General features: G+C 40.0%; 1 protein-coding gene across 5 annotated transcripts; it reads right to left on the bottom strand.

The window, feature by feature from the left end:
- Positions 1-4,009: 4,009 nt before the first annotated feature.
- LOC542114 (uncharacterized) lies at positions 4,010-12,887 on the bottom strand. 5 transcript variants are annotated; one of them, XM_035958850.1, is made up of 9 exons: positions 12,427-12,786; positions 11,956-12,059; positions 9,384-9,763; positions 8,520-8,720; positions 8,157-8,334; positions 7,041-7,303; positions 6,428-6,697; positions 5,199-6,330; positions 4,010-4,521 (listed from the first exon to the last, which is right to left on the bottom strand). In XM_035958850.1, exons 2-9 carry the CDS (start codon positions 12,031-12,033, stop codon positions 4,408-4,410), a joined length of 2,616 nt encoding a protein of 871 aa, XP_035814743.1. In that variant the 5' UTR covers positions 12,034-12,059; positions 12,427-12,786; the 3' UTR covers positions 4,010-4,407.
- Positions 12,888-13,331: the final 444 nt, after the last annotated feature.

The following is a 13,331-nucleotide window of genomic DNA, read 5'->3' as shown; positions in this document are numbered from 1 at the left end:
CGATCCTCTGACTTTGAGTTCCACTGATCGCGAGATTGCTTTGGATGCAGATACAGGTACAGGTACAGCTGCGACGCCGTCGACAGCGACAGCGACAGCGAGTACCGCAAGCACGGATACTATATGCCACAAGCGCGGTCGCAAGAGCACTTCCGATGTATGGAATGACTTCGAGCAATTGTTCAAGGACGTAAATGGTAAGAAGGTTAGGTATGCCGCCAAATGCCTTTACTGCAAGTCTCAACTTACTGCTTCTTCAACTGCTGGTACTGGTCATTTGAAACGACATCGTAGTACTTGTGCATCTAAAGCTCAACGTGCTGCTAAGACTCAATCTTTAATTCAGTTTAATGCCGATGGTTCTGTTCGTTCATGGGACTATAATCCTGATATTGCTCGTACTGAGTTGTGTCGATTGATATGTACTTTAGATCTTCCTCTAGGTATTGGTTCCACTGCTGCATTTGAACGTTACATAAAACATGCTCATAGTCCTAGGTTTACTGCTGTTTGTAGACAAACAACCACTAGAGATTTTGTAAAGTTTTATAATCAAAGTCGTACTTCACTAATAGATGTATTGAAGTCTAGTGTTTCATGTGTTGCTCTTACTTCTGATATTTGGTCTGGAAATGCTAAGGAAGATTATATTAGTGTGGTTGCTCATTATGTTAATGCTGATTGGGTTTTGGAAAAGAGGGTAATTGGTATGAGATTGATTGATGTTTCACATAATGGGGCTAATATTGCAGATCGTGTTAAAACTGTTATTGCTGATTTTGGATTGACTGATAAGGTATTTTCCATCACTTTGGACAATGCATCCGCTAATACAAATGCCATGAACATACTTAGTCCTCAATTTTCTGGATATGTTGGGTCTCTTTTCTTGCATCAAAGATGTGCATGCCATATTATTAACCTTATTGTTAAATCTGGACTCAAACGTTTAAAACCTTATGTTGAGGATTTTAGAACTGCTGTGTCTTTTTTGAATTCTTCCAATCAACGCATTGCTTCATATAAAAGTTATTGTATTGCAATGGGTGTTAGGCCTCGAAAGTTTGGTTTGGATATGGACGTGAGATGGAATTCGACTTATCTAATGTTGAAACACCTAATCCCATACAAGAGCACGTTCTCTGTTTTTATCCAAACACACTACCAGCAGCATATGACACAACCTTTGCTCACAGAGACACATTGGGAAGTTGGTGAGAAAATTCTTACCTTTCTTGAACTGTTTTATGATTGTACTGTTGCTCTATCTGGTGTTTACTATCCAACATCTCCTATGATGCTACACCATATCATTGAGATTGCTGAACATTTGAATAACTTTGAGAATGACATTATGTTAAGAGACACTGTAGTTCCAATGAAATCTAAATTTCTCAAATATTGGAAAACCATTCCTATTTTGTATTCCTTTGCATTTGTGTTGGATCCTAGAGCCAAGATAAGAGGTTTCAGTAATGCTCTTCAAGTTCTGTCTAGATATGTTACTACTGATTACTCTGATTACTTCAATGTCATTAGATCTGAATTGACTAACATGTTTTCCAAGTATGAGATAAAGTTTGGTGCAGCAAAATTGCGGAGACCAACCCACACCACAAGTACTAGCAGGAAGAAAACAGCTTGGGGCAAAATTTATGCATCGCCTGAGGTAAGTGAGGTAAGTGATGCTGTTTCGAGTTCATCATTTGGCTCCCAAGTTTCTGAGTTGGCAATGTACTTAGATAGTGACCCAATCACTGTCTTTGATGATGGATTTGATATTCTAAGTTGGTGGCATGAGCATAAATCTAATTACCCTATCCTGTCTCTTTTGGCCAAGGATGTTTTAACTGTTCCTGTTTCAACTATCAGTTCCGAGTCTGTTTTTAGTCTTGCTGGCAGGTTGATTGAGGAGAGAAGACGGTCTCTAACAAGTGAAATGGTGGAGATTCTGACTTGCTTAAAGGATTGGCAGCTAGGAGAGAGTCGGGAGCAGCACAACATTGCAAACAACGACCTGGAAGAACACTACAAGAATATGTACTTGGATGAAGAACGCGAAGCTGGCGTTGGTCGTAGTTAGATGTTTCTTGTGATGTAATTTTACTTTTGTTCTGTACTTGGACAATGAACTTTGAACTTATGAACTATTGAACTGCATCTAGAGCTGGCTGCACTCTTTTTCCCTTCTGACCAAAGGGTTTTTTAATGAGGCAGCCATTGCACAGCTCTAATAATATTAAGTTTGTTTTGGTCAAAATTTGTTTGTCTTCTATTTTGTTGGTTTACTGATCATATTAAGCTTTAGTGTATTTCAGGCTCAATTATGTATTCTGGGCTCGATTTTGCATTTCGGGGCCCAAATGTGTATTTCGGGCCCAAAATGTGTATTTCGGGCCTTTTTTATTTCGGGCCTTTTTTTAATTCGGGCCGCCCGTTTAAAGCACGGCACGTTTAGTGAAATATGGGCCGGGCCGTGGGCAGCACGGCACGGCCCGAATTTAATACTGGGCCGGGCCGGCCCGAAATTAAACGTGCTGGGCCTTTTCGGGCTTGGGCCGGGCCGGGCCGGGCGGCCCGAATGTACACCTATAGTTCTTACCAAGTGAAGCATACTATGCCAAGGAACGGAGGGTAGGAATCCATGATTTGGAGCTGAAGAATATTGCACTCCAAAACAAATGGTTGTTCAAACTGCTGACAACGGATTGGATTTGGCAACAAATAATCAGAAATAAATACCTAGGCTTAAAGTCGATATCCCAAGTTTATTAGAAAAAGTGAGGATTCTCATTTCTAGGGAAGCCCCATGAAGGTCAAATAGGATTTCATCCAAGTTGGCTCCTCTGTAATTAAAGATGGTTCACAAGTGTCAAGTGTGGTTCAAGATGTCTCAAACCTAAATAAAATCATGTAGAAAATAAAGGCCCCATTAAAGATAAAGATTTTTATGTGGTACCTTTGAAGGGAATTATTTTAAGAAAATACAACTTAGTAAAATACAATTGGCAAGGTAGTGCGAAGCGTTGTTTTGTCACTAGATAATCAAGCACCAGTTCTCTGAATGTCTCTTTACATGGATAATACAGGGTTTCATACAAGTTGCATTAAATCTTTCATACAAGTTGCATTAAATCTCTCCTAGGCTCAGTATTCCCCATATATTTGGGAGTTGGGTTAGAGGTTTTCAAAAGGATCTCAAACCAATAATTATATTGGACGCAACAATTAATTGCTGGTTGATTTAGTTATGTAGAAATAATTTAGTTTAAAAATATTAATTCTTCCTTACAGGTAGGTTTTTTGGGTAATCCGTTGGCTTTATAAATGAGTTAGGCCTCCTTTGGAACAAGGAAAAAGTGAAGGAATTTTGAAGGATTAAAACCCTATAGAAAGTTTTCATATGTGGTACTTTGGAACAAAAGATTGAGTTGCCACAGATCCTATAAATTTCTACGGAATTGAGCATTGTAGTGAGATTTTAGAGGTTTTTAACATGAGGTCCAACATCTTAAAAAATTTTCTATGAAATTGAAGATGACATGCAACTTTATTCCTACATTTTTTTTATCCCTATATTTTACTAATCCTCGAGGCTATCCTTCAAAAGACCTATGCACTAGTTTTGATGTCGAATACATTGCACAAATTGATATTGGCAGCTATGACGGTTTTCTCCCAGGCATATAGTAGTCTTAGAATTAACAGACATTAGTGTATTAGATTTTTTTCTCTTAAGCTTTATGTTTAAGCAGAAACCGAGAGTAAAATCACTTTTAGTATATCATCTCGAGGCAAGAACGATAAATTAATAAAAATCATTCTTTATAAAAGAGAAGCTCGCGTCCATTTTCATTTGGAAAAGAAGAATTTAACACATGAAGATGACATATGCCTTAATTGTGCAGGAACCACGGTTAGGATGTCCACATTTTGACAGGTGAGTATCCTAACGTAGCAGAGCAGAGCAGAGCAGAAATGTTACGAATCTCAATTCAAGTACTTACAATAGCAAGAAATCTGTACTTAGAAAGCTCGCCCATGTTTCCGCCTGAGATTTACTCGGTGTTATAGACAATATTCGAGTTTGACTAAACATGCTTTACAGGAACAACGCAAATATACAATACACACTTTCTCTCCATGTTCTGGAGCTCTCAATGTTTACTCCGCAATTTGCTGAACATTTATTGCCGCAGGCTCATAATAGGCAGTCACCAGCCAAACAACTGCCACATTTTTTTTATTGCAAAAAGAGCATATGCTACAAAATCCACACAAACAAAACTATGTAGAGAAGATGAGATGGATCCAATTGAAAACCAGATACGCATACACCTTTGCAATTTACATACAGCCAGCACCCGAATAATGCCAAATAGATGAGAAGCAGAAAGAGTCTCCTTGTCAACCTGCCATTGATGCTGAATGGTACTTGTGAGGATTGAGGTTTGGGAACAGACTGTGAATGTGCTCAGGCATGAAGTCATGCCTTGTGAGAATCCCGACTATGGGAGGCCTCTGCACTCGACAAGAAAGACACCCGTCATCAGCCATGGGAAGTTTCCCCAACTATATGGTTATGGTAATGCAAAAATGGATTATAGTAATAGTTTTGCAGGCGTAATCACTGGGTTAAGGTTACTGTGAACATATATACATATATTTAAATATTCATGAAAACAGAAGATATCAAGTAAACAAAGAACAAATGGTATAGCTCTTCGCGCATGACAAGTAATGAGGTACTAAAATGGTGTGTTTGGTTTGTGGAATCAACCAATACTTCGTAAGGTGATACATCATGAGCTCATCCGATAAACTTTAGTAGAATCAACTCATTCCTCATGTATATACTAATTATTATCTTATGAGGAATGGTGTGGTGATGGATCAACTTATTCTATTCCACAAACCAAATAAAAAAGTGAGGAGTGAAAAGAAGATGAAGCACCTCATTCCTCAAACCAAACACACTCTAAGCACCTAGAAGGTATATATGACTTTTAATGCATCTAATAAAGCCAGAATCCATGACATATATCCAAAATACTAAATTTGTGAATGTAAACAAATAACAAACTCAAATTGATAAAGCACTAGAATCATCGAGTACATGTCTAATTTGTTGCTATCAGTTTTCATGTATATGCATTCATGTCTATTGTCTAACTAAGAAAGTGAGAGGGGTCTCTTACGTCTGGTGTCTTTGGCACAACCAAAAGGTGCCTCAAACCAAGTTCCCGGAAAAGGATTGCTGCTTTTGCCAGTGACATCGTCTCAACCACTGTGTAAGGTGATGTATTTGTGATCGGGTGGAGATCCACATACATGTCCATCTCCTCATCAGTGAAATCCAGGTCCTCAATTTTCAAACCTTTACCTGAACCTGGTTTCGCAAAGTCAAATGCACCAAATCTTCGCAGAACGAAGCTACCACTAGTTTTAACCCGTCCCTTCATGAAATTCTTGCTGTTCAGCAAAACTAATAAATGAGACCTAGTCACAAGCCCAACCAGTTCCGGGGTTTCCGTTATGGGTGGCTCATCAAGCACAGGGAAACCATTGTGGCCCGTTAACCTTAATGCATGAACAATGTTCCCCACCTTCTCAACCCCAGAAAAGGTGATTAGTGGGCCAGACACCACATCACCAGCAACCAAGTGCCTCATGTATGGTTCAGCATGAGCCTCCATGTACGGCAAGCCTTTCATCACCACTATCTGATCATAAACTCCCTTGTTAAAGCTATCTGCTATGGTCTTGGATATGAGAAGAACAAGCATGACTAAAGGGAGCATGGGGAGATCGTTGGTGAGCTCTAGAAGGATCACACAGACTGACACAGTCATTCTCATTGTCCCACCAAGAAAAGATGCTGCGCCAAGTAGGGCAAAAAGGCCAGGATCAAGATCAGATATGGATCCAAGAAGAGTTCCCACTATGCGCCCATACGTGGCTCCAGCAAGAATAACAGGGATAAAGAGACCAGATGGGACAGCAATACCGTAAGTCACTAGTCCAAGGCAGTAAATAGCAGTGAAGAAGATGAAAAGAGATGACATTTGGAACTCAGTCGATGTGCCGTTGCTGAAGAGATTGCGGATGGCATCATCATTTGTGTTGAAGAAGAGTGATGCAAGACCATTGTAATGTCCTGGTGGGCATTGGAAGTTCTTATAATTTCCGGAGCGGCCAACAGTGGGACACTGCTCCACAGCATCAACAGGGCATGGAGTGCATGCAGCAAGCCAAGGAAGACCATAGGAACACATTGATGTGATTATTGATATTGTTATAGTGAGAAGGATCTTGAATGGAGCACCTCTCCTGCAGGCAGATTAAATAATAGACGCTATCATGTCTTAAAATAAGCACAGTGAACCAGAAAGTTCGGCAAACATGTTAACTACAGTTGAGTGCTTACTCGTTGATAATACTATAAACTCGGAGGATCTTGTCCAACAGATAGTTGAAGAGGCCTCCAAAGATTCCACCAATTATCCCAAGGACTATAATTGCAATTAGATCTGGAGTACTGTAGACTGCAACAGTTGAACTGAGATCAAACATGATCAATCCACCTTGCCCAAAGAGACCACATTTTCCACTACGACAGAACTCAATCAGCCCCCTCAATACCACCGCAACAACAGCAGTTGTAAAGAATGTTCTCCACAAAAGAGCACTTCGCCACCTGTAAAACGATGTATAGAAACATCGTCTTTCATCATATGAAAAACTGAAAAAGAAATGTACACAGACTAATAGTAGATAATAGATAACTACGCCAATATCATTTTTCCAATTTCATCAATTGTTTAATCTATTGTAGTTGTAGCCACATGCCCAACTCATGATTATTTGTCGAACAATAAAAAAACATACACCAAATCAATGTTAGGTGAAAACGGATAGACATTGAAAGTTGATAGATATTGCACCTGCAATATTGTGACAATCCAAGTATGCAAGATATCAAATAGTTAAATTAGTTAGCTGAAAAAACAAATGCTAACTTTCCTACAAAGAGGTGCTACCATGATGCTGCTTCTTCAAGAGCAAACAGAACACCGCCAACAGGTGCACGGAAGGCAGCCGCCACACCAGCTGCAGATCCACATGTGATCAAATCTCTCCTGTCTCTGTCATTCTTAAAGTAGCGTAGCCAGTTACAAGTAAGATGATACTTGCGTGATCCACCCTGACCAAGCAAGTTGGCAATGCATGCCCCTGTATGTACCATGGGCCCTTCCTTTCCTAGCACGAATCCAGCTGAAACTCCAAGTATTGAACCAAAAATCTGCATGTGGAAGATTTCAGAATCGATTACTTCTACAGACACTTATAACCCGGGCTGGTATTAGTACAGTTTGTTGTCAGTTTCCAATGTAAAATGATTCTGCCAAATCAAGGAACCTTTCCCTTATTCTAAATATACAAACATCATATTCTGTATAAGATTTTCTAACAGAAATATTTGGTGTATTTTCGTAAGGACGAATGCCACTCTTTTAGGATCACTATCAGCATAGGCCTTCCTAAGAACAAATTACTACCACCAGTCTGTTCGTTTTTTTATATATAAGAAAGAAAATATAAATTAAAAAAATTGCACTCGATGCTCAATGATGTGAATATAGGGTGATATCATGGACAATGAATGCTGTAATTCAAAATTGATAACAATACTTTCGCTTGCTACTTGGAAGTAAGTTAGTGTTAAGTTTCTTCAGGTTCATATTGCTTCGAGGAAAGTCCCTAAGTTCTAGGGTCTATTTGGTTGAACTATGGGTTATGGGCCGTGAAAAAAGCTGGTGGCCTGTGAGCTGTAAAAAGCTCAAAACTATTTGGTGGAAGCCGTTAAAAGTTCTTCTATATATTTCCAAAGTTCTTCTATTCAAAAGCCGCTAAAAGTAGGTCTAGAGGTGCTTTCAATTTTGCACTGCGAGAAAGCTGACTTTTGAAAGAAAAAAATTGTTGGCTGCATTGGACCCTTTGGTTTGGCTTGGGGGGGAAGACACAGTCAATAACACTCAGTTGAGCTTACTAGTCCCAAGATCCTATTCCACAAGCTAATCAGAAAAAATGCACATGGTGTAAACAAAAACGTTTAGAACATAAGGTTTTACATATGGTTCTAAGTCAAAACTTACCTTAACAAAGAGTGTGCTAGGAGCTAATATAGAATAGGCATCAACCCCATTAAGATAAGCTTTGACTTCAGGAATACCAGACCCAGCAGCAGCAGGTGCAATATAAGCACAGATTGCTGCTGCAGCTGCTGCCAAAACTAAATTGCAACCTCCATACACAAAAAATGCTCTAATATACCTGCACTGGAACAACACACAATTATTAATTTACTTCAAAGTACTCTGCATATTCAATCCAATGAACATTTATTACTAATAGTAACAACTTTTTATGCGATGAGCTAAAGACCACAAGGAGATGTATGGCAAAGCACAAAAACAACAAAATGAAACTTGTCACCAGAAAAGAAGCTGAAACGTCACCTCCCCTTGAGCATAAGATCGCTCGTGAGCAGCAATTTGAATCCAGCAATGTTCTCAACTGCAAGATTGTTGAAGAAGCCGACAAATCCAGTTAATAGGCCAATAAGGAGCACCAAGCTCCACTTGAGTACGATGTACTGAAATATCTGCTTCTTCTTTCTTGATCGCCAGTCCTGCTTGAAAAGGTCATTCTCCACGACTCTGAAATATGCAGGATATTGAAGGGTGTAAGGAAAGGACCAAAGTGTGCATGAACATTTTCTTTATTTTTGCGATTCAGCAACCATTAAATTACTCTTGGAGGTCATTACACGAGCTGCCATATAGGATGCTGGCACCGCTCCATTTCATAGTTCATCTTCACAGAACAATATCTGGGAATATTTATATTATAGGAACTAGTATTGTTGTGTACCCATCTACTTGCCATTTTACTTAGAGAAGAAAGGAAGATTGGACATAAACATAACTTGGCATACTAAAATTCTACGCAGCAAGTAGTAATCATTATGGAGTTGGCATGAATAAGGAATATGCGAGCATGAACTGATGAAGGAGGCAGTAAGATACTATGTCCTATAACCCGGAACTGTGACGGTTGCTTCTCGCAACGGTCGAACCATGAAGAACAGCTACAGGAACCAGAACCACAACCACAGTTGCTGATTCCTTGTGCCAAGTGAACTAAAAAGCAACGATCGCTCTAAATTCTAACCCACGGAAGAAGATCAACCGGGGTAGGTAGCAACAAAGAAGAACGGGAGACTATGCTTCCCATCTTCAGGATAGGCTGGAGAAAACCCATAAACTTGCAAGCATGGAGAGAAATAGTCAAGGGGGAAAAGGAGAAACTAGAATGCCTACTCGTAGTCCAAGCTCTCGATGGGGCAGACGTTGGCACCGACGATAGCGATCTGCGAGGTCGTGTTCACGGTGCGCTTCCGCAGCAGCGGCTGTTGCGTGCTCCCGCGGTCGGCGCCGCCGTCGTCGTAGCGGAGCAGGGCCTCGGAGGAGCCGTTGTGGTGCGCGCTCCACGGCGGCGGGCCCCCGGCCCCGGAGCCGTCCATGCTCTCGATGTCGTAGCCGTAGCTCCCCTCCCGCTCAGGCCGGCGGGGAGGCCGCCGCGGGGAGTTGCCGTCCATGTCCATTGGACGCCGCGCTCTGCTGCGGTGTTCTCGACTCGTCTGGTGTTGGCTTTGCCTTGCCTTGACGGTCTCTTGGATTACGCAATGTCCGAGCAGAGCCTGCGAGAAATAAATTGGGATGGTAGAGTTGAAACGATTAGGATCGCGTTAATTACTCCTATGTGGCTATGCAGAGGGGGGGAAAAGATTGTGGGGTCAACACGTTACTATTCCGTGCGTGTTGTACAAATAATGGCTCATTGCTATTATGGTATACAAGATTATCCGGAAATCAAAACCAGAATATATAAAGTGTTTGGTTTAAAAAATAAATTAGTTCATCATTTTTTCACTTCTTATTTTTTGTTTGTTTATGAAATATAATGAGTTAATCCATCGTCACCTTATTTTCTATAATTAGTTAATGTTAACATAAGAAATAAGATTATCTCACTAAACTTGAAAAATAAACGTACGATACATCACTTTTTCTTAGATGAAATGATTCCTGAGACCAAACAATTCTCGCAGTATCCTACGCCAGTACGCCAACATGACGCTGGTAGAATTACCTCAAAGTTGGTTGGTACAATACAGTAGCAGATTCGAACACTCTAGGCGCAAGCAACCTGGAACGAAATGGGCGGCCACATGTGGGCCACGCCGGATGGGCCCACAGGCCGGGGACCTGGCTGGCGGTGACATCGCACGCACGGAGGCTGGACCATCCACACACACCGCGGTGGGTCCTCGAGCCACGTGGAGTTTCTGCGGAGACCTGGAAATGTTTATTTTTGTTCAGCGTGGTCTCTTTTTGTATTACGGGTATGGTGCACGTTGGTTCCCGCTTCAGAGGGGACGGACGACGCATCGCTGTCGTTTTGCCGACCAAACGTCGGATTTATATAGTGTTTGGGTTTAAAGACTAATTTTTAGTTCCTCGTCTTATTTTATTTTAGTTTCTTAAATTACTAATTATAGAAACTAAAATAGAGTTTTAGTTTCTTTATTTAACAATTTAGAGACTAAAATAGGCTCCATTTGTTTTGAGGGATGTTTTAATCTTATTTAGTCCCTAAATTATCAAACTGTAGAATTAAAATGGGAATTAAATTGTTTTAGTCGTTAGTCCTTCAAGAATGACTAAAAGGGACTAAACCATATTAATTCTACCTTTTGAGTATTCTTTATTTTAGTTGTATTAATGTTGGGAGGATGCTAAGAGGTATTTTGGTCCTCTTATGATCTATTTAATGTGTCCTGAATATTTTTTTTGTCTCTAGAGCCAAATAAAGTAGCGACTAAATTTTAGTCCTCTAACTGAACTTGAGTCCCTGGACTAAGAGCATCTCCGACAACGTGACCTATAAAAATGCCTTATAATTTAAAAATAAGTAAATTTTATAGAATTTAGGGCACCAACAAAACAGCCCGCTCCAACAGTAAAGCCCCAAATCTAGATTATAGGACAGTCCACTACGATGTAGTATATTTGAGGCACTTGAGAGAGTGCCCTATAGTTTTTTGACAAAATTTGTTGAATTAAGGCACTGTTGGAGTGATTTTTCCTGTGTAGAGCCCTATATTTCAATTTGAGGCACTAGTTTGAGGCATTGTTGGAGATGCTCTAAAGAAACTAAACATATCCTTAATGTCCTTAGTTTAATTTAGTTTATTGCCCCTTTTCTTGTTTGCCGTCCATCATCAGCCTTATAAAATGCGCAGTTTAGTTTCCTCTATGTCCATGCATAATCATGCCCATCGTTTTAGAGCCATCATGTACTGCGATTTGGATGATGACTAACAACGGTATGTCTGTTTGATATTGAATATAAGAGTCAGAGGCACAACACATAGGCCGCGTCATGTTCATGCCATCGTATTTCGTGACAATAATAATACTAATCGCTCCATCTTAAATTATAAGTGGTCCTTATTTTTTCTTAAAAAATTAAAACATTCCAAATTTAACCAAATTTATGTAATAAAATAAAAATATTTGCGATATCAAATATAAGCAGATTCGTTTTTTGTTAATTATTTTTCTATTTTATATATCTACTTGATGCTATAGCGTATTGTGATTTTTTAAAATAGTTTTAAACAAACTCGAGATACTTTGACGTACCAAACAAGTTGAAGTATTTTATAATTCGAAACTAATGAGGTATGACACTACGGATCCACGTCATCGTCATGCCGTGACAACAATGAGGAATGTAGACACGTGATCCATGTCATCGTCATCGTCATCGTCATGTCTACAAACGAGGCATGTAGACACTATGGGACCGGAAGAGATGAACACTAACCAATGGCCCGTAGACACGTCGGATCCAGTCTGGCTTTATTGTTTGTCCCCCATATAAACGTATGATGAAATATCCCATGACCTAGACCAATGCCAAGGAAGAACCTAGTAAAAATTGGCTTTAGTCTCTTCTTTTTTTCACATGTCCTATCCTAATCTATATATATCCTACATGTACCTGAAAGTAAAATATAAACCGGCAATAAAAAAACCTTTTTTCCCAAATCAGTAAGCTCGTATCATAAATACCCCCTTAATCTCAGAGCTAGTGTCATGCAACAAATGGAAAGAGAGCTCTCCTCAAAGAACAATAGACAAGCTAACAAGAAGAGGAGTCCAGATTCATCAGAAAAAAGGGGAAGAATCTCATATCCCGCAGTTACATGTTCTTGGGAGCAGATAAAACGAACATATCTATATTATCTTGTTAATTAAGCATCAAGAGGCTTAGAGCAAGTCCTGAAGCAGTTACCTTGATTTGTAGCGTTGATGGATGGATGAACTTATTATCCAGCAGCCAAACTACAACTTGTGCAGTTCAGGAGCTGTTACAGCATGCATCATCAGATCATCTCTCTCTCTCTCTCTCTCTCTCTCTCTCTCTCTCTCTATCTCTCTCTCTCTCTCTCCTTATATAGCATCAGTGGAAGATGAACGATGCGAGTTGTGTATGGAAGCTTCCAAAGAAAACGCAACTGGGGAGAAGAGTGAGCCTGGGGAGAGCTGGCTGTGGAAGCGAGGTGACTGAATGATTGAAGTGTTCTACTGTACTATACTACTGTGAGGATTTATAGGAAAAGCCCCTCGTCCAATATCATTACATTGCCATACTACAATACATTTATTTATCTACCACTTACTGCTTATATATATAGTCATGTAAAACGTTGCGTGCCTGCATGTATTGGCGATCCAATTTCAGGTTAAAAAAACTCTTGTTTTTCCACCCCCTGTACTGTAATGGATGCAAATTGTGTCTCTCTGAAAGAGAAAGGTTCTCATTGCTTTGCTGTCAATTGCATATGATACCCGGCCCCAGCTAGAGCCGTCCTATACGTGAATCATGTGATCGTGTTGGATGCATCCGTGACCATGAATAATACAATCGAGCACTTGACAGGGATGTTTTAACTTTAATTTCTTTCTTATTTCATCACGAGAGATTCTTCGTGCCTTGAGAGAATTCGAATATATTTTAAGAGATTCTAGCCACGCGACTTTAGCGGTATCCCAAGAGGTGGCCAACTGGCCGGTTCTATATATACACTTATATGACATCACTCCATGTTTATTTCTAACGTAGTAATAATTGTTTGTTGTTTTTACGGGTAATCATTTGGATAACTCATTCTTAGGCCCATAGGTACGAGGCATGTT

This window comes from Zea mays, chromosome 5 (genome assembly GCF_902167145.1).
Source record: "Zea mays cultivar B73 chromosome 5, Zm-B73-REFERENCE-NAM-5.0, whole genome shotgun sequence".
NCBI classification, from domain to species: domain Eukaryota; kingdom Viridiplantae; phylum Streptophyta; class Magnoliopsida; order Poales; family Poaceae; genus Zea; species Zea mays.
This window is presented reverse-complemented; position numbering and strand designations above follow the sequence as displayed.

Excerpts from the sequence above, each read along its gene's own strand:
- LOC542114 (XM_035958850.1), bottom strand. The coding sequence starts at position 12,033 with ATGGGATATTTCATCATACGTTTATATGGGGGACAAACAATAAAGCCA. Across the intron at positions 6,698-7,040 it reads CTTGAAGAAGCAGCATCATG|GTGGCGAAGTGCTCTTTTGT; the intron begins GTAGCACCTCTT and ends ATCGTTTTACAG. Across the intron at positions 4,522-5,198 it reads TTGTGCCAAAGACACCAGAC|AGGCCTCCCATAGTCGGGAT; the intron begins GTAAGAGACCCC and ends TGTCGAGTGCAG.